The sequence below is a fragment of the Populus nigra genome, chromosome 4 (genome assembly GCF_951802175.1).
Source record: "Populus nigra chromosome 4, ddPopNigr1.1, whole genome shotgun sequence".
NCBI lineage: Eukaryota > Viridiplantae > Streptophyta > Magnoliopsida > Malpighiales > Salicaceae > Populus > Populus nigra.
The window spans coordinates 6,021,035-6,046,017 of record NC_084855.1 but is presented as its reverse complement, the minus strand read 5'-3'; the positions used below and the strand labels follow the sequence as shown (position 1 = coordinate 6,046,017).

The window sequence follows — 24,983 nt, the reverse complement described above, 5'->3', positions numbered from 1 at the left end:
ATTAGAAAACAAATTGAAATAAATAATAAAATTTAATTCTCAATCATATAGGTATTGAAAGATGAAATTAAAAAAAAACATGAAAAACAACTTGAGTTAATCTGAGTTAATCAGCCAAACTTGTAATCCGATTCATGAGATGGGGATAACCTCGTAGAAAAAAACCAAAACAAATCACAAAATCTAATTTTCAATCAACTCAATATTAAAAAATGAATTTGAGGGAAAAAAAACTGGTAAGAAAAAGAAAAAACTTGACATAACTCATTAAACCCACAGTTCAAATCATGAGATTGAGGTAGCCTCGTAAAAAGTAAATTGAAAAAAATTATGAAACTTAATTCCTAGTAAACATAATATTGAAGAATATAATTGAAAATGAACAAAAAAAAAAACATAAATTGAAAAAAAAATTATGGTGAATAATATTTTTATGAGCAGAGGTACATTAAAATCCCTTTCTTTTTTTGTCTTTCTGCTAATTAGTTTTGAAGCCCGAGTTACCTTGTCGGATCATTTTTTTAATTGGTTTCATTTATTTTTCTTAGTATTAAGGGTGGTAAATCAGTATATTCAACAATATTTTGATGCATGAAACAAAGTTGACAATGTCTTCTCTGGAAGTCATTCTGGATTTTTAACTGGTTTCACTGCCAGCTAGATTTTTAAGTTCTGAAGAGTTTTCAGCAATGTTTTATAATAGATTTATTTATGAATAATGCTAGTCATCAATAAAATATAATAATAAAAATTCTAAAAATACACAAATTATTAGACCATTATCTTAAAATAGAATCAATCGGCTTTATAGATCCCGCTATCCAAAAACTCATGTGCACTCTTAAAGTTTTTTTTTTTTTTTTAATCATATTTTCTGAATGTTTAACATTATTTTAAATTTATCTATATGCTATATGTCTTTTATGAAAAATAAACGTGAACTTTTAGGAGGCTAAAAATACTAAACTTGCCAACCATAAATTTTACTGCAACCAAGCTTGAGAACTCTAAATAAATTTTAAGGGTTTTCATTAACAAGATCGAACAGAACTGTTATGTAAAGTGCATAACGAGGGAAATACCATAGAGCTCTGGATAATTTAAGCAAAGAATGTGTCGCAAAAGAACTGCCCATGCCTCGACTTGCAGTACATAATACAGCGAATGAGTAGATGAAAAATACCAGCCAGGCACAGAGACAGCCCACATTTGCCCGCATCCATAAATCAGTTCATGTGGTAGAAATAAAAATTAACAAGGTTACATACAACATAGAATTGCGATCCTAGACAGGCAAACCACACCAACCGAAGCCATCTAGACAGGCAGTTCATGGCAAAACTACAATGGAATGGAGGTCATGGCAAACAAGAGTAGCACAGCTGCGATCATGATAGTGGCTGATGGATTGACTGAAAAAGAAAAAGAAATACTTCCAACTGGGCCACTTGCCGGAGGTAATCCAGGAAGCGATCCAGTTGCTGGCACAACTTCGGTCTTGGGTGTGGGTGTTGGTGTACTAGAACCATCTGACTGAGGTGCAGGTGCTGGAGCAAAAGTTGAATCCCTGATCACTGTGGTGGGTGGTACTACCAGGGGAGGAAATTGTTGTGGCCCTACAATATTTTTTAACATGAAGCCAAACCAGGTTAAGAGTACCAAAAAAATGAATAGCAGAATAAAACTTTGTGGATTGATTCAATTGACAGCACCACATAATACAATAGCAAATTTGTTGAATTCCGACTTTTTTACATCTCAAGTCTCAAAGTTGTGCTCATCATGTTGATGGATTAGCACATCTGGCCAGTAAGCGGTACTGTGCTAAGAGAATTCATCTAGAATTGCTAAGATGTTTTTCCAGGCAAAATACTAATGATACCTGTATAAAGATCTACATTCTGACTCGTTAAGATGCATGCTCAATATCACATCATCAAACACAAAGCAATCCCATTTGGATGAAAGGAAAAATAGAGCAGCCAGTTACTTAACATCCAACCAGTCACTTGAAAGAAAAGTAAAATTTTACCAAAAATATTGAACGTTCCATATCCCAAAAGAATCTCATGCCCCCAAGAGTGATCAATTTCAATTTCCCATAAATGAATATCATTTATCAAACTTTTACCTGGACATCGAGGTTGGAGATATGTTGACAGCCTGCATGGAGATAAATAAGACAACCAAAAGGGTTCAGCCATCAGGAAGCAATGACACTACGCAAGGAATATGCTTGAGAAACTACTAAAGAATTAGCACAAGTAAGAAGAGTAGCATACGTGGTCATAATAGTGCCATTGACATATCCACCATAGCTGCAAGAAGTTACATTACACCCAGCACTACTCTGCTGCACCGTAACATTCCCAAGCATGAGATTGCTATTCCTACATTGCATGCTCGAACAAGAAACTGCCAATGAAGCAGGCATGCAGTACAAACTACACCGACACCCACAACAAAGCAAATTAGCACCATACCGTATAAGGTGAAAAGGCCAGTTGCAGTTCAAGAATATCAACAGTAAAGTCAATGAAACGGAAGGCAGTGAGCAAAGTGTTCAATTACTTGAGGTTTCCAGGTCCACAACTGCATTGGACACAGTGACTTGCAGAAATAGCGTAGCTCCCATTTGGCACAATCAAACCAAAATCAGAAGCATATCTTGGAAACTTGGAGGCACAAGCTGCAATGCAAGAAATAAAGTAGCACTCCTTATCCATGTCATTGACATGAACAATACTATCACTTATAAAATAAACTATTATTGAAAACAAACGCAGCTGTGAATTTGGGCACAAATTGAAGAGAAAAAAAAAGCAGTGTCATTATGACATCGCGCATTTTCTTTTACCACAGTAACCAAATGGATTCAAAATATGCTGATGTAACTACATTTTAGAAGAATTGAATGAAATCCAACAGCTACAAGATCACTAGATTAGCTAACACATACAAACAAAATAATCACCTCCGAATAAAACCCACAAAGGAAAGTGACAATAACACATAACTCTATTTACTAAGCCCCGGTATATGTTACCTGGCAATGGCACAGCAAGAATATCACCAGCCTTAATTGCAGGACTCCCCATAGCATTAACATTCATCAAATCAGTAAGTGTAGTTTCATACCGCGCAGCAATGGCAGCCAGAGTATCCACCTCCTTGACAACATAAGACAAATAAATAGCAGGCAACGAATTGTCCGTCCCATTAAAACAAGTACAAGGCAAAGGAACAACAAGGCTCTGCCCAACATCAAGCACTGAAGGATCATCAATGGAATTCGCCTCCTTTATCTGGTCCGCAGAAACCAAACCTGCATAGATTGAGTCTGCAATGGAAGATAATGTATCTGAAGGCCTTGTTTTGTAGTGGGTCGAGACGGATTTGCGGATTCCATCAACACATGAGCAAGTGATGGGGATTTTGAGGAAGAGTTGTGAAGGGAGGATGTGGTTTTCGACATCTGGGTAAGAGATGTCGATGGCGTTGGTTGTGAGGAGAGCTATTGGGTCAATTTGGAAGAGGGAGGCCACTTCTGAGACTTTGAGGTCTGTGTAGAGTGTGTAGGCAAGAAGAGCATTGCAGGAATCTGAGTTGGTGCAAGGCTCAATGGTGGATTTGGAGGTCACTAAAGCTACTGCATTGATGAAAATCAAGATAAAGGTTACGGATTTTGTGTTTGGCATCTTGGGGTTTTAGGTGTTTGCTCTGTTTTTCAAAATTTTCACCAAAAGAAGAGGATTGTAGAGCGGAAATGATGAAACGGGCAACAGCAAAGTTTTCTTTTTAAAAGAGAAAAAATCGTATGGTTTATGAAAAAAAGGTTCAGGTGACAAGTTTTTCAGGGTTTTGGGGTTAGAGGTGAAGGGGAGTCTCGAATCACAAAAGGAAGAAGTTTTCTAGCTCTGGATTGGTACCGGAAGAGAATGTGATTTGGTTTGAGGTGACTGGATTGCTCTGCTTACGCTGCTACTCTCTAAAATCTAAGCCCAAAAGGAATTTATGTACATTGAGAGTTGGAGTTAGGATTTGATGCAAAAGACTGAATTTTGGCTCCGTACTGGGAGAATTAGTCGTTGGTTGCAGGGTTTTAGGGTTTGTGTTTCTACTCTACTTTTCTCTAATATCCAAGAACAGAAAATATGCGTGAGAGAGAGAGACAGTAGAAAAGGAGTGTTTTCTTTTTGAAACAGCAGAGAGAGAGCAAAGAGAGGAAGGCATGTGTGTTGGATAGAGGAGCATACAGAAGCAAGATTTCTCGATCCTCGAGTCGCATACGAAGCTCTCATTGGACTAATTTGTCCTTCTCATGACGCTCCATTTCATAATTATAAGACCTTTGTCTTGTTCGAATTGTGGTTTGATCAGGTAAGGTGAACTTATATATTAGAAAATCAATCTATTTTTTTTATTAAAATAATATTATTTTTATTTAAAATAAAATTCGAGTTAGATCAAGTTTTTATAGGTTATAAATTGACTTACGATGTCTAGATTTTATAAGTATGTCCATTCTTCTTTGATTATTATTTTTTTACTGGGTCTGATTGAGAAGGGTTTTTTCATTTTGATAAAAAAAAATTTATCAGTATGATTTAAAATTATTCCCACTTCAAATATTTATTTAATTAATATTTTTTATCAGTTTTTCCCATTTTCCCAGTTTCACTCTATTATAATTTTAATTAGATTTTTTTATATCAAATTATCTATTTGTTTTTAATCCATGTCGTTATTATGGGGAGATAACTGTTGAATGAAAAACTAATTAATCAAACAGATGGGTAATTTTTTTTCTTTTGTAGCCTGTACTTTTAGCTCCTTTTGGACTGGAGTTGAATGGGGGCTAATCGGTAATTCTGCAGTTTGCTTTTTAGATTTGGAGGCATCCGAGTGAACCCCACTTAAAAAATTGTAATTCGGTTTCTTTTCAGACATGCAGGTAAGGAATTTCTGTTAATTTTCTTGCTGGTTTGTACAAGGTATTATCTTTATGGTTCGCACGCGACCCACCTGCGCGTGTGATTATTATTTCTGGTTGGTTTGGTAAGTAGAAAGGGGGTCAAGGCCCGTTGAACCAACCCGCAGTTTAACGCCATCTATCAAACCAATTCTCAAGTCCTCAGCGATGGATTTAACTAAGCCCGTTTAGTATTCCATTCTAGATGAAAGTTAGCAGAATTTGAATTTTTTAAAATTATTATTATTTTATTTTATTTTGATGTTTGATATAAAAAATAATTTTTTAAAAATAAAAAATATAATATTTTAATATATTTTTGAGTAAAATATTTTAAAAAATAATTGTTAAACATTTTTTAACTAGCTAGGCTTTAATAATTGATTCACTTATTTGCATTTACCAAGTATTATTAACTACATTTTTAAAATAAAATAAAACATCCTTGGTTTTTTCTAAGAAATATTTTTAAGTTTATCTCTTAGATTTAGTCAAAAAAGAAAATTATCCATAGCAGGCTCAGAATTTTGTGAGATTTTTTTTTTAATTTTTAGCTAAGTTTGTTCCACTTAAAATATACTTTGATGAAATATTTTTCCTCGTTAGTTTACTTAGGAAGACTCGACACTTATAAAATATTTTGCAATCAAAGATAAGATAAGATCAAAATAATGAAAAAACAACTCACGATTCCCAAAAGATGGAAATATTTTATAATACTAATCTTATTAAACAATATTGTGATAGAGATTAATTTTTAAAATATTTTTTTATCTAAAAATATATTAAAAAAATATTTTTAAAATCAACACATCAAAATAATCAAAAAATATATATAAAATAATTTTTTAAAAAACCATTTTTTTCTAAACAACTTTTGGAATTCATTTCCAAACACTACCACATATGACATTTTTTTTCAACATGTATTTTTAACAAATAATTAATTCCCAAGTGATTTTTATCCAGATAACTAGACAATAAAAAAAGAAAATATATATTTTATTAAATTTTTCTTATGCAAACTATTTTTTCAAGACAAGTTATTTTATATAAAACAAACGACCTAATGATGATTTTAATATATTCTATCCGGTGGTAGTTGTACGAGCCCAAATGCTCAGAGCAGGAGAAACTAAAGATTTACATAAAAGAGTCCGGGCCTATACTACCAAGCCCATGTGGCTTGAAGGATCCCACAACCCAGGAGACGTACACGTGTGTGTTTTAACTGTGATTGTGATTTTAAAAAAAATTAGAAATAATATTTAACTGTGGTTTAAAAAAGTACGTATTTAATTAAAACTCACGTGATATTAATTTCTTCATGTAAAAATAAATAAAATGTATTTTATTTTATTTTTTATAAAATTAATATTTAAAATACAATTATAATTATGCACAATATAAAATATAAAAACTATTGATACAAAGCAAAGCTATTAGAGTTAAAAATTTACCAGTGACAGTTAAGATTTCGCTGGCAAGTAAAAATCTTTTTCCCCACGCAACGAAGGAATATAGGAACGCCTCTCTCTTGGATTGTGGTTTAGTGGAGCAGTTGGGCCCCACAAACACGAGAAAGTTCCTCTCCAAACACGCACGCGCACACACGCTCCAAACAATTTCCAAGTTCCTCCTGCTGCCATACACAGTATGAGCCCGTTTTATTCTGTTTGGTTAAGAAAAAAATCGATATATTGTTCGTTGGGCTCCATTTAATTTTTGCGTTAGAAACGCAGAAAAAAACAGCGATTTTTTAATTTTTTTTCATTGTTCATGTTTTCATGTGAACAATACAATTGACTTGCCTGCGTTACTAGAAACGCAGAAATAATGTGTTATATTTTTTAATATTTATTTTTTTTAAAAAATTAATTTAGAGTGAATTTTATACCTAATAATATTATGAAATTGTAGTTTTTGTCAGATGTATTTCGTACGTAATAAAATTATAAATGGTTTCATGAAATAATAAAAAATATTTTATATAAAATATTATTTATTTCATGATATAATAACAATAGTTAAATCCACAATATTTAAATTAAAAAACATCAATATTAATATATATTTTTAAAAATTATTTTATAATCTCAATTTCAAAAGTATTCTTAACCAAACATATTAAACTATTTTTTCTTTAACCTCAATTTCAACCACAGTTTTAACCAAACACCTATTTTTCAAACCAACCTCAACTAAAAATATTTTTTATAAAATAATTTTTTTAAAATCATAATCACTACAGCTATCGCAATATCAAACACACTCGCATCCAAATAGCTAAAATCTCGCGCCAATTACGATTGACAAATACTACTCGTATCCAAGGTCACTAATGGACTGACGTAAACACGGGTTCAGCGGGGTACATGTAAAAGAAAAATGAAATTTTTAGAAATGTTCGTTTAGTTTCTGAATTTTTTGAAAAAATTATTTTAATATATAAATTTCATTTTCTTTACAAATTATTCTTTATTGTAAAAAGTTTTGATTTTCACATATTTATTAATTACAATCTAATCTCTTATTAAAAATATTTTTCAATTATATATATTTCTTATTTCTGAAAATAACTAAAATTAATTAAATAATCTAAATGTGTTTGAGGACAAGGGAAGTGTTAAACGAGTTTAAGTGGATATCTATTTAAAAATAAATAAATCAACAATAGATAAAATAGGACTTATATCTATGGTGAAAGTAACTGTTTGATATTGTATTTTTACTTGTATTTAAGAGTATTTTAAAAGAATATATTTTTAAAAAAATTATCAAATTGATATTTTTTCAATATTTTTTAATGATTTTAATATACTTATATAAAAAATAATAATTTTTTATATATTTTTTTTAAAGTAAAAAAAACTTTTATAAATCACCTTCCATCACAATAACAAATACCATGTGAATTCATACCCACCTATTGGCCACAGGTTTATTTGATTTAAGAACGGCTATTTTCATATAATTTTAGGCGGGAGAGTTTAAATTCCTGAACCTGGAAAAGAAAAGAGAATGAAAAAACTAATGTAACAGTCTCCAATTGCAGATGGAATCGCTAAATAAGGCAGTAAACAAAGACTCCATACTGGTGGCATACTTGCGCGGCGGCGTCGGATCTCCAATGAAATCACCAGGCGGCGACAGATTCTCTCGCAATTACCAGCGCAGAAGCAGCGGGAGTTCCAGATCGCCGTTATCGCCGCTTGAGAATATAAAGACACCGATGGTGGAGGAAGACGAAGTTTTAGTGATGGATGGAGTTCTGGTTTCGCCGCTAGTCGGAAGTGGATCATCATGCAATTCTTCCTCTTCTTTTTCGGGAAAGAGCGTGTATAAGAAGGAACTTCGCAGAGCTTGGGAGGATCTTGGACACTGCCGCTATGCAACCGTCAGGTCTCTTTCTCACGCACTCTCTTTATCAGTTTAGGAAGGACCGCTTGATTTTCAGCGATGGAAGTTTGGAATGACATAGTCAAGTTTATACTAGAACTCATCTAGCTAGATTCTTATAGCATTCAAAATCTGGCTCATGGAAACTTGTACCTGAAAATACACCTCTTCTTTTGGTAAGGAGACGAATTTGCTCATGAACAACGGTATGAAAACAAGAGAAACTAGAGGTTTAAATTATTTTCGGTTGGATCCTGAGAGAGTTTTGCGGAAAAGCTGCTGATTCTAGGCAACTAGGAGATCATTTTTCTTGAGCCTGCATTGTTTCAAGCCCCTGACGGTACTGGTTCTGTTGGAATTCCATTTTGGACTATGCATGCCTCTAGACTTATTAGCATTCCGCCACCACTACAGAAGTTCATTTTATTTTCATAATGCACCACTGAAGAGCTTTGTTATGTGATGATTTTCAACTGAGTGAGGTGCATGCAAGCACTCATGATTTGTTTTACACAGTGGCTCTTCATTTATGTTTGCCCTAACTTTACAATTATTCAACCCTGGTTGGCTAGATTAGTAGAGATTGTACAACTCAAACTGACAAAGAGAGAAACAAACAAAATTTGGTGTTGAGTGAATCAGTTACATTGACCTTGTGCCTATAAACATGTGTTTTAAGCCACTTTGGTCACTTGTGTCCCCCTCTTAATCGTTTCTCAAACATTCGATAATTCTTCTCATGTATTGCATTTTCTTATATCAAACTTTTTTTTTTGACACCCATGTCCAGTCGGAGTGAAAATTCTATACAGCAGTTCAGTCAGTGTTATGTTTGCTTTTGTACAATATATTATTGAGCTTCTTAATTATCTAAAAATATGCGTTGTGTTTGTTCATTCATCTTCTATATATGTAAATCTCCAGTATATGCATGCCATCAACAGAAGAGATTCCTCTTCTTTATGCTACTTGGATGAAACTAATGCATGACTTCTAATGTTTATACTCACTTGCAAATGATACCATTTCTGCAGATCATTCTCTGCCATGATAGCTTTTAAGAATCAAATTTACTATGTGTGGGTTCCAAAATGTTTAGGTCTTGAGTGGCTAGCTGCTGCTTAGTAACCTTTCAATTGCTAGCTGCTGCTTAGGGAGTCTTAAAATGCCTTCACCTTAAACTGGAATTGCCCGGCTATGACCGGAAAGATTTTTTATTTGGTTTGCCTGCTAACCCTGCCCATGGTTGGCTGGTCATGACATACCAATGACTATTTTTTGGCCATGCACTATTAGTCATACGGGAACCCTACACTAGCACTCCCGCGAGATTCTAGATTATTGCTGCTCTCTGTTTTAAATCTAATATGTTGATTGTGTACAATTGTCATTCGCTGTGATGCAAGCACTGCTCTTCTAGTTCTCTGGTCAATTGATAAGAATATTTGTTAAATGCAGTTCGCACATGGAAAAGATGAGTTTCATCCATCTGGTTTCTCCATCAAGAACAAAGAATTGGTAATTATAATGCCTTGAATTTCAGTTATAGATAACCTTCGTACTGAATTTGGAAGAAATCAACGGCTAATACAGCCACTGTGCTTGTTTATTTGGTATTGCACAGGTACAAACTTGCAAGTCACATGCTGCTAGTCCTAGACCAAGCCCTTATGTCCCAAAGTGCCGCATTCTTCCTCCTGCTATGACAAATGCAGCAGTTGCAGCAAAACAAACAGTCTTCTCTACCATACCAGAATATACCAGCATCGGCCCCACCATCATCACATCTGAAAAATCCAGCAAGAATAGTACCGCCCCAATCTCCACACCTGATGAATTTGGCAGAACCTATATCTCTATCAGGCCAGACCATAGCAACAAAATCCCAACTGCGAGCATTAAATCTGAAGACTCTAGAATGGATATCACTACCACCGTCTGCTCTGACTACTGGTCACCACAGGATGATGGCATTGATATTGCTTTGCCACATCAGACTAACAAACGCATATCAAGGGAAGAAGTAAATGCCTGTGGTCCAGCTACAAAGAAGAGGTTGCCTGTGTTCAGTGAATTTTGCCCTGGATAATAGATCTCATTTGCAGAATTGCAGTACAAACGGCTTCCCTTTTCTCATGACACGTCTACGTGTAGACAAAGAAAATTGCAATCCATACTCTGCAGGTTGTCCAGGATCTACACTTCTATCTTTTGTGGTTTGGCTCTAATTCTTTACTCTTTACTTGATCATGGCTGGTTATTTGGATTAGATTGATACCATCAACTTGCATTCATCCTTACCGATATTACATTAACTACGTAGGTACAAATACAATACCGTATATATAGATTGTCTGTGCAGCTGGAATTATCATAGATGCTTTATATCACTTTATGTCTGCAATGAAAAAAATTCCTGGACTTGTATTTTTTCTTGCGATTTCTCTCTTTTTGTGGCTAATTGTGTGACATCTGTGGTTAATTGGTTATTTTGAAGTGACAATCCAGCAGGTTGCAGTTTCATGTTTATAGTGGAAAATTGAGATATAAATTACAATTTATGGAGAAATATATTGGAAGATGATACCCGTGCTGCAAGTGTCCTGATATTCTGACTAGAAAGGCCATGGCCAGTGCTGCAGTACATCAAGAGTAATGTTGGCAGATTGATTGAAGATAAACACAGAAGGCATTTAGAACACACTTCTCCTGGTTTATTTGTTGTGTCCGTTGTCTTAATGAATGGCCCCGGGTCCATGGTCGTGGAAGAGTAGAGTTCGATTAATTTTAGAAGCAGCAATATATACCACCCCTGCTTGTGCACTCCTTTTCTTGTTCTGTTCATCAAGACCATTAACATAGATTTAGACGTCCATGACTCCTATTGTGAAGTATTTTCCACCGTGAATCAAAACTTCAACAATTTTTCTTACCGCAGTCAAGGTTTGTGAAGGTGGCATGGGAGGATTAATCCGGGATGAAGAGGATCCATGGCTTCATGGTTTGATCGGTCGGAAAACTATTATGGAAGCTGAGCTACAAGCCATTCGTCTTGGTTTGGAATTGACTTGGTCCTTGGATCGCGATCAAGTGACAGTGACGACTGACTCTTTTGAAGCACTTATCCGATTATGGATGTTGGCAGTTCTTCTCATTTTTATCATGCTCTTGTCGAGAATTTCATAGTTGCTATTAACTGCAGCTGGAGCTGCAGCCTGACGCATATGTCAAGAGAAGGAAATCAATGCATCGACTTCCTTGCTGAATGAAAAGCAAATGATTAGGTTCCTTCTCGAGTTTGGTCTATTCTCCCTGAAGGTTTAAGTTCTACCACGTCAAGTTAGGTTCCTTCTAGAGTTGCCAGGTCCTAGTGTTTTCTTTTCTTTTCTTTTTCAATTCGTTGCACCAGTTAAAAAAAAATCTGCGAGGAAAATTATCTTGAAAAAATAAAGTCACATTTTTCAATCGAAAGAGGTGGCTTGTCCATTATGGGCCAATAACTATGTCTTCCCTTTTCTTCTCTGAATCTAACATTGAGTGTGCGGGGAGAAAGCTTTCGGAAAAATATGAGTCATAAAATCAAAATAACAAAATCAATTAACTTTATTAAAAATAAAAAATAAAAAAAATTAATATAAAAATAAAATACAACAAAATAACATGAATAAAATATGAGTCATAAAATCAAAATAACTTTATAAAAAAAAATTATGAAATTTAATTTATAATTAATTTAATATTAAATAATAAAATTAAAAAAAAATTAAATCAATTAAGTTATGTGATTATAATTTTATAAAAAATAAATTATAATAAATTATAATTTTTAATTTTTAATTAATTTAATAATAAAAAATAAAATTATGTAAAATTTTAATCAAAAACCATCCCCTCCCTTCTGTTTTTTTCTTTCTTTTCCTCTCTGTTAACAAAATCCCCAAATCCTGAAAAACCCCCCTAAATTTGTCGAAATCCTAAAATCGACTCACTAAATCAACTTTAACATGGATATATCAGCCGATGACGAAGGACCAGTGGCGGCGGCGCCCGCAGCTGAAGAGATTCCACAGCCGGAACAGAGTGTTCGCCGGAGACTGGTACAGTCCACGCTGTTCCCTCACAAATCGCGGGAAATCGAATTGGACAGTGAAAAAAATATCGATGAAAACTGCAATGGCGAGGAGTATCGTGGGAGTCAAAATAAGAAGAAGAGAATGCAAAAGGGAAAGACAACTCCACTAACCAGAACTCCTAAAAAGGTAAGATTAAAATCGGCTGTAATTTAGGTACGGAAGACATTGCTTAAATTCTTGTTAATTCGGCTGGTTTGTGTGAGAATTATTCTAATTTGTGAATTTAGCTTAGTTTTTTTCTATAATTTTGTTACTTGTTTTTTATACCGAGTGCTTTTACCAAACAGTCTATGTTGTTACAGCACAAATTACCTGGAACGGAATCCAACTGTTATCAGAAACGCGAGAAAGAATGTAATGTCGAGGATGGGAAAGGCGAAGGTGAATGTGAGGAGTGCTGTGGGAGTCAGAAGAAACGAACACGGATAGGAAAGGCAACACCACAAAGTAGAACTCCTAAAAAGGTAAAAGTAAAATAATCAACGTGCAAGCATGAATTGGTTCATTTTTTGGCGATTTGACTGGTTTAGTGTGGTTACGATTTCAGCTTAGTTTGCTGCCAATTTATGTGCTTTATTTATTTGTTTTATTCAACAGTCAAAGGAGAAGTCACCTATGAATGGGACGCCTAAAAAGAATGGCACAGGTAATGGGAAAGGCTTCTCTAATCTGGTAGAGAACCAGGGTGTATCACCACCAATCCTAAATTTGAGGTTAGAGGCCAAGATGGCAGCTGAGGTTAGTTATTTTGATACCATGAGTTCTAGAAATTTTTTTTGCTCTTTGTGCTTGTTCTCTTTGTGGGCTTAGAAACTGTTAACTGGTGAAACTCCATGCTGCTTATGGAATTTTAATTGAAATCAGACTTTGGTGTGGAAGTTGGAAATTCTTAAACTAAAAGCAATAAGTTAGCTCTTTCCAATACCTTCTGAAGTGAATTGGTGCATAACACAATCAATTTCTATTTTATCAGGAAAATTCACGAATGTTTGCTGGAAGGCAAATTCATCCCTTTTTCTCATCATGGAAAGTGAGCAAGAGATGTGACGAGACAAATGCAGTGGAAAGTAATCATCACTTGGTCCAGAGAAAAGCTAAAGGCATCAATATTGGTCCTATTCATGTCTTTGAAAGGGGTCAGGTACAAATCAACTTTTGGCTATGCAACCTTGCAGTTGCAGGGTAGAACCATGGCTTGAATTTTAATTCCAGGGGACAAGTATGAAAACGAAAAATGCACTGGGAGCTATAGCATGCATGTATCAAAGTTTGGCAGGGTTTGCAATAGTTTATATTTGTCCATGGACATCTATAAATCACCAAAAAGAAAAACATAAAATTGTAATTTTTTCAAAATCACCTCATGCAACGTACCTAGTTCTGACCTTGTGTGAATGACTGGACATTGAAATCAGTTTTCAAATCACTCTTGTTCCATCAATGGTGTTAAAAGCTAGCATTTGTTTTTACTTTAAACTCACATCAACTGAAACTTGAAGATTATTGTGTAGGATGATGCAAGGCCTCTTGATTGGAGTGATTGGATAGTTTGTGAGAAACCATTTATCGATAGCAGTTTTAGCCTAGAAAGCTCCTTCTCATCAAACTTTGAAGGCTTCATTGGATTATTAGACATAAATGATTTCCCCAGCTCATCGCATCCTCCTGGTACATCACTTCCTCGAGATAATGCATCTTTGGATCAATGCCTTTGTCAACAAGAATTTGTGTGTGAAGCACCAGCAATAGTCTCTTCCAGATCATCTGATGTGCAGTTGGGATGCTGTCAGCTTGCAGAGGATACAGAAACTGTATGTATAGCAACACCTGTTAACAATCTTGTATCTTCACCCCCACCCATTTTTTAGTTTCATTTGGGAAGAAATTGTTCTCACCGTAATTCAGATTGTTAAGCAACTCTGCATCTCACATTCCCATTTTTGAGATTATAAATGTGTTACTTGCAGGACTGTGAGGCTGTTGAAGTTCATATCATTTCTGCTTCTGCTAGAAAATCAGATGCTAAACAGCCAAGTGATCTTCTTCAAGAAAGGTTTGGATCATCATTGGAAATCCTACTTGTTTCACTCTGTTAGCCATATGTTGTTTGCATGTGAATTGATGACTTCTGTAACTGTTGCCACAGTTTGTTTAGTGCACACTACTTTTATAAATGCAGTCCTTGAATTGTAGAGTAAAATCTTGTTGATGCTGATGCATGTGGTTGTAGCTTCAAGGGATCAGTTCTCTCATCTGCATCATATGTATAATCACTCCTGTTGCTCATTGATTCAGATTTTGATGGCTGGAAGGAGCAGTGGAAAGGTCCTTAATGAATGGAAAGAATTATACGAATGCTAGCTAGAAATGGAAGTCTGATTTGTGAATTGCAATAGCCATAAGCAAACTACATTATATGCAAAATACCAACTACCAAGTACCTGAACCTATTTAGCATTCTCTAACAGTGAATATGAAAGCAAATATTCCACTCCTACCTTATATGATATAATTTCCCATTATCATCAGTGTTTAGGGTTTAAACTGCATGACATGGTGGTCAAGCTGGTTTTTGAATCTAGCAACGATAATCTAATAGCGTCAACTTGCTGCTGACATGGCTTAGCCCAAATGTATTGGTTGTCTTATCATAAAGTAGTTTGGAACTTGGTACATGAATGATAGTTTTGCTGCTGCTTTTACCTGACCAATCTCAGATTGTTAGTGTGTGTAGGTAATGTTCTTTTTATTGCATTGCTGATACTGCAGGACAGTCCCATTGTACATTAGTTGCACTAAACAGATTGAGAATAGATTATGGACAGATAAGTACCAGCCAAAGAAGGCCACTGAGGTCAGACTTTTAGAATCTACTTCTTTTATCATATTAACAGTCTTTGTTATGTGTAAACTTTTTTCTTACTGTAATAGTTTCTCCCAAAAATTCCTACAGGTTTGTGGAAATGATGAATCAGTGAAACTTTTGAGCAACTGGCTTCATTCTTGGCAACAAAGGGGCCATCAAGTCTGTACAGATACCTATAGCGGTGATGTATGTGATAGACAAGATGCTGATTATAACTTTGTCCAAAGTGAATCTGATTCAGAAAACAATAATGAAGGGGCCAGCCTTAAGAATGTTCTTTTGATCACTGGACCAACTGGGGTATGAATCAATTCCATCTTAATGCTTCATGCATTCCTAATGCTTGTTCTTTTGGGTTGCCTGTGGAAAGAAATTAGCTGTGGAATTCCAAATGAAAGTTCCTCTTGTTTGCAATTCATAAAGGATGAAATTAAATTTTTTTTCTGTTTTATTTTGACTGTTCTCCAAAAAATGGAAGGTTTCTAGGACACTTCTGGCAACTGCTTTTGTCAGCATGCTATACAATTAATAGTTAGCCCCTTGTGTTCTTCTCTGAATCATTTTTCTTAGTTTGCTTCAGGTCAGGGAAAGATTTCAGCTTGTTCTGTGAAATCATTCTGATAATTCTGTTCATGTTATGAAATCTTTTGTTTTATGTTTTACAATTTGGATATGGACTATTCTTGTTCATACTTTAGTTTAGAGGACTGTTTAGAATATTTGATGTAGAGAGTTTCTTTCCAATACTAAATAATTAACTGTGTTGTCAAAAACTGTCCATAAATGCAGTGTGTCAGTGTTAATTTAGTGCAAATTTTACTTCCATCCCAGTAGTTAGACATATTCTCTTTTGTTGCAGAGCGGGAAGTCTGCTGCTATCTATGCTTGTGCAAAAGAAGAAGGATTCAAAGTTCTTGAGGTGCTGCTGCTTAAGGGGGCTTTCTTAGATGTCATGCTAAACATTGCATCCTTTTTTTTTTTCATGGCAACATATAGGTTTTTAATCCTTAGAGTGAATAGCATAACATTATTGCAGGAGTCTGTAAAGAGAAAACTAAATGTTTTGCCATATCATCATCCTCAGGTCAATGCATCAGATTATCGAAATGGAGCTTTGGTGAAACAAAGATATGGAGAGGCATTAGAATCCCATTTCCTTCATTGGTTTGTCGATATTTAGCAGCAATGCACAGAGTTCCTTTAATTTGTTTTCCAACGTTATGTGACAGTTAAAAACCTTTGGGAATATAATCCTCTATTCTACAATAAAGTGTATTACTTCCAGGTCACAGAAAACTCATGTGGAACCACAGAGCAACAACATTACAAAATTTTCCTCAGCCCTTCCTGACAGTAAATTGACACAAGATTTCTACAGAAAAATGGTTGAGGTGGTACCAATATCAGATGAGGATAATTCTCTTGGAGCCACTGAGGCCACGGTTAAGTTTGATTCTAACGACAGCACAATTGCCTGTGGTCAAGGGAAACTTAAACACTTGATTCTTTTTGAAGATGTGGATCTTGCTTTTACTGAAGACCGTGGCTTTGTCTCTGCAATACAACAAATAGCTGAAAAGGCAAAAGGGCCTGTGATACTGACCAGCAATTGTAAGAGGCTTGCTGGTTAAAATTGTTTCCTGTTGCATGACATGTTTGTTCTGGTAGTTTCTTTTTTATCATCGCTAATCTGTGATTGTGGTGGTTACCAGGTGAAAACCCTGATCTTCCTGCCAATTTGGACAGGCTAGAAGTTTGTTTTGTGTTGCCATCAGAGAAGGAGCTTCTTCAGCTTGCAGATATGGTATGTTCTTCTTGTTATGTGCGTTCTCATGGTTTTGATTTTGTATCTAGCTTAAATTGATGTTTTTATTTACTCGTAGGTTTGTTCTGCTGAGAAGGTCAACATTCAAGCTCATCTACTAAAGCAAGTGGTTGAATATTGTCTAGGAGATATCCGAAAAACCATTATGCATCTTCAATTCTGGTTTCAGGGCAGACAAATTAGAAAACTGTCTCCAAGTAGAGAAGCAAAAAGACTGTTTGGTCCTCTGATGTTTGATCCTGAGGCTGGGCATCAAGTTTTGCCAAAGATGATGCCATGGGATTTCCCTTGTCAGTTATCTGAGCTAGTTGAAAAGGAGATTACAACTTCATTGTCTATGATGGTAGAAAATTCTGTCTCATTGGAGGTCATAAAAGAAGATTTTGAAGATAAAGAAATGCAGAATAACATAAAGATTCATAATTATGGCAAAGACAGTGGTACAAAGACCAAGAAGGAAGCAATGTTAAGCCAAAATTGCTTTGATAACGATTGCAATCACTTCAAAATCCCATATGATTCAGTATGTGACGTTTTCAATTCCCCTGGGACCCCGGTGTCTTTGAATCCAAGAAAAAATAGAAGGAAGCTCGATGTAGCAATGCCTTCTGATTCTGAAGATGAGATGGTCAATGACAGAGTTACCTTAACTACAGACGGGGATACTAACTATGAATTAATCCTTGAAGCTGATGGTGGATTTCCCTCTCATTGTTTAAGCATGCAACCATCAACTGACATGCAACTTTGTTCTGGAGCGGAGAAACTAGATGAAAATCATAGTAAATATCCAGATATAGGAATTAATTTACATGTAAAAGAGACATGCATGACCGTTGATGCATCATGCGTGCCAGAATCAACATTTGCTCCTGAAACTGAAATTAATAATGGAACAGAGGTGTCATTTAGTATGGTGTCCTGCACTCGAGTGGGTGATGCTTTGGAAGAAGTTTCAATGATCATTGAGTCCAAGCAAAACCTGTTGCCTGTTGAAACTGACAATATTGACAGATATGTGCCTGATATGTTGGGAAGTACTTGTGATGTAATTGCAGAATTATCTCCTGAAGTGGTAGAAGATTCTCGAAATGAACACTTGGAAGCTTTAACAAAAGAATATAAAGTGATGGATAAGTATAGCTGCATGGATTTCAATAAGAAATCCAAGCCAGTGGAGAAATTTCGATCCTGTATGATGACTGATTTAGTGCGTGAATCATGGAGAAAACTTTGCAATCGTCACCCAGATCTAAGACATTTTGTCACCTCAGAAGTCATAGATGCTACTAGGATGATGGACCTTGCTTATGGAATGAGCAATCTGATTTCAGAAGCTGAACTGTTGCTTTCGAATCACCGGACTTTGGTAAGTATGCATTAACAATTAAAACCCTTTCCTTGTGTATTATCCTCAGCTAGTTGGTTCATGATGGTGCATTTTTATTTTTATTTTGTTGCAGGATTCCTTGGAATCATCAGTGGTCCATTCTGAGGTAATGGATGTATCCAGCTGCTTCGATGAGAATTTGAAAATGTCATCAGCAATAACGCAGCAAGGTTTTTGCTTTTATGCCAAAGAAATTGCTAATTTAGGGTTAAGAATGGGTTTGGATTCCAAGGTAGATTTCACCAGGGAGATGCTGTCCACCGCTAGTATGATGGAAGTTGATAACTTGGTTAGACAGAATTTGAGTAGCAAGAGCTCACACTCTAGGTTGAGTACTGAGATGAACCAACCAGAAAGGGGGGCGTCATCAAATAGGTACGGAGCTCAAATCTGTTCTACTCATGCTCGTACTGTCACACACACACAATTTGTAGACTGACTTGAATATTTCCACGTGGTTGAATTACAGATCAAACCTCACAATTTAATAATAAGTCACGGCCGTGCAATGAATCTTAAAATTCTCTTGGTACTGCATGCATGTTGCAAAGAATTCGTGCTATTGCCATATCCTTTTTAATTTCTGAATTAAAACGGTATTTTTGAACAGACGAAGCAAAGCTACGTGGGACTAGATGCCTGTATAACATGCGAAATAATGCCCTATAGGCTATCAAATGTCTAATCAAGCAGTGCATATTGATGTCTGTTTATGTATTGATTTTATGAGGATTATTCCTTTATTTTATTTTTCCCTTCCGTCGTCTGAGAGCATATCTTATCAGCTCGTTTACAAATTCCCCGTCCCTCGATATTAAATTATTCCTTTGTACAAAAAAATTCCTCAGGGAATTTCATGCTTTGTAACTGCCAATTGCGTGCATTTTTCTCTTGTTTTGTGAACTAAATCTCTATATTAACTGCAACGCTCTCTCTCTTAACTCATTAACTTTGGTTTTCTGCAAACAGTGAAATGAAGTCTTGTCTTTTTGATATAATTCAGTCACTAGTCCCTTCGCGATCATACATGACAGTGAAAGGTGAAGCGTTCTATGAATATCTATCTTCTCTCGGCCACATTGCCAGATCAGAAGCTTCTCGATTATCGGCAAGCATTGACAAGATAAAAGGACGGAGGTACATAATTGTGATGCTAGAATTACCCAACCTTTTTAATGCTGGTAATCTTTATTCCACATTACCTCGAGTTAAATTAATTACAACTTATCATATAGGACACGAGCTTCTCGAAACTACTTGAGCGGTGGTTCACTAATGTTGTCTCCAGAAGAAATTTCATTGCTGGGTCGGTCTAACATCTACCCGAAGATGTTGCCACAATCAATGGACGGCACAGATAAAACTATATAACCTTGTTGCCAAGGACTAACACAGTGTACAGTTTTTACCTCTTCACTAACTCTGGTATAGCTATTAACTCATTGCAGCTGCTACGAGAATTGAGGACATCATGTAAAGGAGGCGAAGCTTCTTATGACATTCGGGAATCACAGAGGAACAAATAGAGTGGCTGCTAATTTTATTTGTATTGATGGCATGGCCCAAGATTTGTCAGGCGTCATGCCAATGAGACCTGGGGGCGAGATCTAATTTGTCGCCTTGATATGGTTGCACGATTCCATCTTGATTTAAAGCTAATACTGATTTCTTTTTTATCTCGTATTTGAACAAGGGGACTTCATTTTCGAAAACATTTTGGCTGGATTAGTGGTCTGTAAAAAATAAAATAAGACAATTTATTTTTAAGGGGACGAAAATGACTCGTGCGGTATGGTTATGTTTTTTCATTAAAATAGTATTTACGTTTATATTGTAATTAAAAATTATATTAAAAAAGGGTGTAGTTATTTATATGTCATTTTTCTTGTACACGTATTTCATGTTATTTATATGTCATTTTTCTTCCCAGGTTTTCGAGTATATGAGATGTCTGAGAATATTTTGATATTAAATGAAAGATTGATTTTATAAAATAGAACTTTAGATTATTGTTAAAAAAATTTAAAAAAGCAAGGATTAAAATAAATATAAATAAAAAACATTGTTTTTTTTTAATTTTTCATTTGCACATTATAATTGATTTTTTTGTTTTTAATTGATTTTTTTTAATTTTATATTAAGAATTGGACATTATAATTTGTTTTAATTTGTTTTATATGAGGTTGTCACGGTTTCATAACCCCAGTCATAGATTTAACAGGTTAATCTGGATTAACCCAAATCGATCTAATATATTGATGTATCAATATTTTTTAAAAAAATATTATCTTAAATATTTACAAGTTAAGTTATATTTTTACTAATTACCGGGATTGTATTAACTAAATCGATTTATATCGATCAATCTCTATATAATTATTATTTTTCTACTAACAAAATATACCAGCTATCTAGAGTGTATACACACACCAGGATGTAATTGGTGTGAAAATACAATACCCGTTATTATTGCTTGTATTTTTTATTTTATTTTGTTCTTGTTTGGGCTTCGGCCCCTTTTGGCTTTTATTACCAGAATATTTATAAAAGTATATAAAATTGGAAAACTAGTACTAAATCAATTAGAAAAGGGGTGTAGAAAGGGCGATAGAAGTTACTGCACTGGTGTCCCGCATGACACCGTGGTTTAGGTTCCGAAGGAAAGAGAGGGGCAGAAGGACTTTCTTTCCCAAGACCATTTATTGAGGAGCAGGCTTAACCCTGCGGAGGAGAAAGACCAGTGAGGAGCACCTTTAGAACCGTTATATGCCCGGCAAGTCCCAGACTAAACTTTTTTTTAACCTAACAAAATTTCGAGTGATAGTTATATTTTTAAAGAATTAAAAAAAAATTGATCACCAAATTAAATCTTAATTAGTTTATAATATAATAAAAAATAAAACAATAACAACAACAAATAATTTTTTAAAAATATTGCATTAGACAAAACTGAGTTAATATTTGAAATCTATGACCTACCACGTAAAATTAAGATAACTCTGTAGAAAAATGGTATAATCAAAATTAATTGTTAAAAAAAACTTGAAAAAAAATATATAATCTAACCTGATTTAATTATTCAAATTTGTGGTACAAAAAGCTAACAAAATCCTTATCAATAAAATGATAAAGGATGAAATAAAAAAATTAAGTGAAAAATAATTAAAAATAAAGTAAATAGTAATTAAATAAATAAAAATTAAATCTGACATAAAATAAAATGAACAAAAATATTAAGGGATGCAAATAAATAAATAATTCAATTAAGAGAATGGTGTAAAACATCAAAAGATGCAATTCAAAAATATATTTAATTAAGAGAATAATATAAAATATCAAGGGATGCAATTGAAAATATAATTTAGTGAAGATAATATTTTAAAAAATCAAACCAAATATGAAAGTTAAAAAAAACTAAAGGAGGATTAAATTGAAAGAAAATCTCAACTATATAGATAATTCAAAATAAAACAAATAGCAATAAAAAATATGGATCAAATTTGAATAAAAAAATAAATAAAAGAGTTATTGTGAAAATGTGTAGGGGCAGTGGCGGAACCAGGGGGAGGCTGGCAGGGGCCCGGGCCCCTGCAAGGAAATTTTTCTCAGCCTCTCTCTTTGTAAAATAATTAAAGTTTTACTCTTTTTAAAATATTTTTTTTAATTTGGCTCCCCTTACTTTTTTTTCTTCTTGCTCCGTCCCTGTGTAGGGGTTGGCTCTGAAACATAAGGAAAAGAGAGGAAAAAAGAAACTCCAACCGTAAAAAAAACCTGTCATATTTTTGTAACACATGCCGCCCAATAATGAAAACAATGCCATGGGGATTAAAAAGTCATCTTAAAAGCTAGAATTTGGTTGTCGGATGGTGTTGTTTGTGTCATCCAAAAACCATGAGATAAACCATGCGCAACCACTTGGTCATACTTGATAACTACTAAAAAATCAAAATGAAAAGACAAAAATACCATTTATCCAAGGCAAAGAAAATTCACATTTAAAGGCTTTGTGGTAATTTTACTAAAATAAAATGAAGAAGCCAAAACTAACCCTACCCACCAGTGCAAATTTTTCTTTTATTTCGATAATATATTAGTTATTTTAATGTTCACCACACAATATTGTTGTACCTCCAAAAGCCATTTGTGTAACCGTGAATGACAAAATTATCATTTAAAATAAAAAATGCAAATATGTTTTTTTTTAATATTTTTAAAATATAAAAACAAACTTGCTATTAGTGTTTTTTTAATTTCATAAAAGGAAGAAAAAATCAGCGAGTTGCCCGGGAGCAATAGTTTGGAAGTCAGATCTCCCTGCCACGGCTAACCAGAAAAGGCCCAGTTCACGGGGGCCCCGAACTCTGACACTATCCTTTAATTCTTGGCGTTTGCAAAATTTATTCGCTGATAATTCATTTTATTTTTTATTTAAAAAGAGTGCGAGAGAGAGGGAGAGAGACATCTCATTATAGGCTGTCTTCTGGTCTGGATTAATTGATCAATGCCTTCTCTGACCACACTGACGTGACGTTTTGGCGAGAAGGAAAGGAAAGCAACCATCACTTTATGGTCGCTAGTGGCAACCATGAAATTTGACGATGGGTTTATTTACCATGCTGCCCTTTCCACTCTCAACTTGGATCGAACTGCCGGTTCCCTGCCATGAATTGCATTTGAAATGTTGTTAGAGCATCTCCAGTAGGCAAAATTCAGCTATTGACATATCTTTTTTAACAGTATAAATATAATTTTTTTATAGGCATTTCAATGAAAAAAAATCATTTTAATAACTTATTTATGTTTCAACATATTTAATATTAATACTTTTTAAAAATATTAAAAAAGATTTAAGTGATGAGAAAATGAATCTTTAAATAATCTATTTTAACTTTTAGTTTTTTATATATATGCATAGGAATGACTTTTATTTGATATAAAATTCATTTTAGTTCTTCATTTGGTTACCACTTTATCAAGGAAGAAAAACAAAAAAATAGTTTTTTTTTTCTTTCCTTTTGGTTCTATTGTTACAATACTCAATTTAAATAATAAAATAGAAACAAAAATTTAATTTTGATAAAGAACTTAAAACAAAAATCCTAAATAATGAGTTCCTAATATTAGCAAAAACAAACTTGATATTTGTATAGATTTCAAATCTGGACCCCAAAACCTTATTTTTTTTAAATTAGTAAAATTAAATTTTATTTTATAAAATCAAGTATTAACTAAATGACAAAACAATCCTCCGATATCGTGAGATTCCCCACAAGTAAGCAGGCATAAAAATTAATCATGAAGACCAGTTATAAATTAATGCAATGAAAGGGCCAAATAAAAAAAAATCAAGGAATCAAAATGAAAAATAAAAAAAAACTGAGGGACCAAAAAAAAAGGAATTATCATGTGAATAAACAGCACAAGCTACAGGGATATGCTATCTCCATTAGATTTTGTAAATAGTTAGAATATGAATATTCAATTTCAAATTTCTCCAACCGTATTTATTAAATAATTTTCATCTACCAAACGAGGCTCTGTTATGCATGGCTAAAGATTTTAGCTGTAGCTTTGATGTGATGGAAACTGTTACACGCAGAAATATTTTCACACTACACCTTGATAACATTATTTTATGTTAAATTAAACCAGACGAAATATTTATAATTGTAATGATTTTTTTTAAATTGTTTTTTATTTAAAAATATATTAAAATAATATTTTTTATTTTTAAAAAATTATTTTTGATATAAATATTTTAAAATGATTTGAAAACACCAAAAAAAAATTAATTTAAAAAAAAAAATTAATTTCTTTCAAAAACGCTTTTGAAACACAAAAATAAACAAAATGTGAACTTTAGGTCAATTTAAACTTAACTTTGATTTAGAATTTTCATATTTAAGTGATAAAAACTATTTTTTAAAAAAAATAGACTATTCAATCCAATTTTTCATCAATTTTTTTATTTCAAATTATATATTTTCACGACAAATATTGCATTTTTAAAAAATTATTTGTAATGAAGATTAATGAAGGAATATGTGTTTCTATTCAAAATACTTAAATAAAAAATTCAAAAACTAATTTGAATTTGATATAAAGTCCAGACCAATTTTGATCATTTAGCCACTGTTTTATCAAACGATTTTGAGACTGGCACTAAAAGTACAGTTTTCAAAAACCATCCCTTGTCTGAATCTGCTTGGGAATGCAACCGACTGCGTGGCTGGCTGTATTTCCAATCGAAACCTGAGCATTTGTTTAGCATTGCATCACTCATTAAAAACTATAATATATTAATTAATTAAGAATTTTTTAAAATAATTAATATAAGTTAATACAGTCGTGTTTAAAAATATATTATTTTTAAAAATACAATTGATATTCTTATGTAC

The 24,983-nt window shown here is 33.8% G+C and overlaps 3 protein-coding genes across 5 annotated transcripts; 2 read left to right on the top strand and 1 right to left on the bottom strand.

The window, feature by feature from the left end:
• Positions 1-1,053: 1,053 nt before the first annotated feature.
• Positions 1,054-4,259, bottom strand: LOC133692674 (lysM domain-containing GPI-anchored protein 1-like). Its single transcript, XM_062113775.1, has 5 exons — positions 3,047-4,259; positions 2,572-2,689; positions 2,283-2,444; positions 2,132-2,163; positions 1,054-1,616 (listed from the first exon to the last, which is right to left on the bottom strand). The coding sequence occupies exons 1-5, from the start codon at positions 3,696-3,698 to the stop codon at positions 1,342-1,344; spliced, it is 1,239 nt and encodes a 412-aa protein (XP_061969759.1). The 5' UTR covers positions 3,699-4,259; the 3' UTR covers positions 1,054-1,341.
• Positions 4,260-8,027: 3,768 nt separating this feature from the next.
• LOC133690512 (uncharacterized) lies at positions 8,028-10,460 on the top strand. The gene is made up of 3 exons (XM_062110736.1): positions 8,028-8,369; positions 9,830-9,889; positions 9,996-10,460. The coding sequence occupies exons 1-3, from the start codon at positions 8,028-8,030 to the stop codon at positions 10,458-10,460; spliced, it is 867 nt and encodes a 288-aa protein (XP_061966720.1).
• A 1,788-nt stretch (positions 10,461-12,248) lies between these two features.
• Positions 12,249-20,475, top strand: LOC133692391 (uncharacterized). 3 transcript variants are annotated; one of them, XM_062113289.1, is made up of 16 exons: positions 12,250-12,630; positions 12,807-12,968; positions 13,102-13,242; positions 13,478-13,645; positions 14,016-14,315; positions 14,472-14,557; positions 15,274-15,358; positions 15,458-15,670; positions 16,230-16,289; positions 16,455-16,534; positions 16,656-16,981; positions 17,083-17,174; positions 17,254-18,564; positions 18,659-18,960; positions 19,555-19,722; positions 19,821-20,475. In XM_062113289.1, exons 1-16 carry the CDS (start codon positions 12,376-12,378, stop codon positions 19,954-19,956), a joined length of 3,885 nt encoding a protein of 1,294 aa, XP_061969273.1. In that variant the 5' UTR covers positions 12,250-12,375; the 3' UTR covers positions 19,957-20,475. The 3 variants fall into 3 exon arrangements, with proteins under 3 accessions (XP_061969274.1, XP_061969273.1, XP_061969272.1); XM_062113288.1 differs by having other exon boundaries at positions 12,792-12,968; XM_062113290.1 differs by lacking the exon at positions 19,821-20,475 and having other exon boundaries at positions 12,249-12,630; positions 12,792-12,968; positions 19,589-19,723.
• Positions 20,476-24,983: the final 4,508 nt, after the last annotated feature.

Coding starts and splice junctions, on each gene's coding strand:
- LOC133692674 (XM_062113775.1), bottom strand. CDS start 3,698: ATGCCAAACACAAAATCCGTAACCTTTATCTTGATTTTCATCAATGCA. Junction 2,690..3,046: donor TCTTGCTGTGCCATTGCCAG/GTAACATATACC, acceptor CTTGCATTGCAG/CTTGTGCCTCCAAGTTTCCA. Junction 2,445..2,571: donor TGTGGACCTGGAAACCTCAA/GTAATTGAACAC, acceptor GTGTCGGTGTAG/TTTGTACTGCATGCCTGCTT.
- LOC133690512 (XM_062110736.1), top strand. CDS start 8,028: ATGGAATCGCTAAATAAGGCAGTAAACAAAGACTCCATACTGGTGGCA. Junction 8,370..9,829: donor GACACTGCCGCTATGCAACC/GTCAGGTCTCTT, acceptor TGTTAAATGCAG/TTCGCACATGGAAAAGATGA. Junction 9,890..9,995: donor CCATCAAGAACAAAGAATTG/GTAATTATAATG, acceptor GGTATTGCACAG/GTACAAACTTGCAAGTCACA.
- LOC133692391 (XM_062113288.1), top strand. CDS start 12,376: ATGGATATATCAGCCGATGACGAAGGACCAGTGGCGGCGGCGCCCGCA. Junction 13,646..14,015: donor ATGTCTTTGAAAGGGGTCAG/GTACAAATCAAC, acceptor ATTATTGTGTAG/GATGATGCAAGGCCTCTTGA. Junction 15,359..15,457: donor AGCCAAAGAAGGCCACTGAG/GTCAGACTTTTA, acceptor AAATTCCTACAG/GTTTGTGGAAATGATGAATC.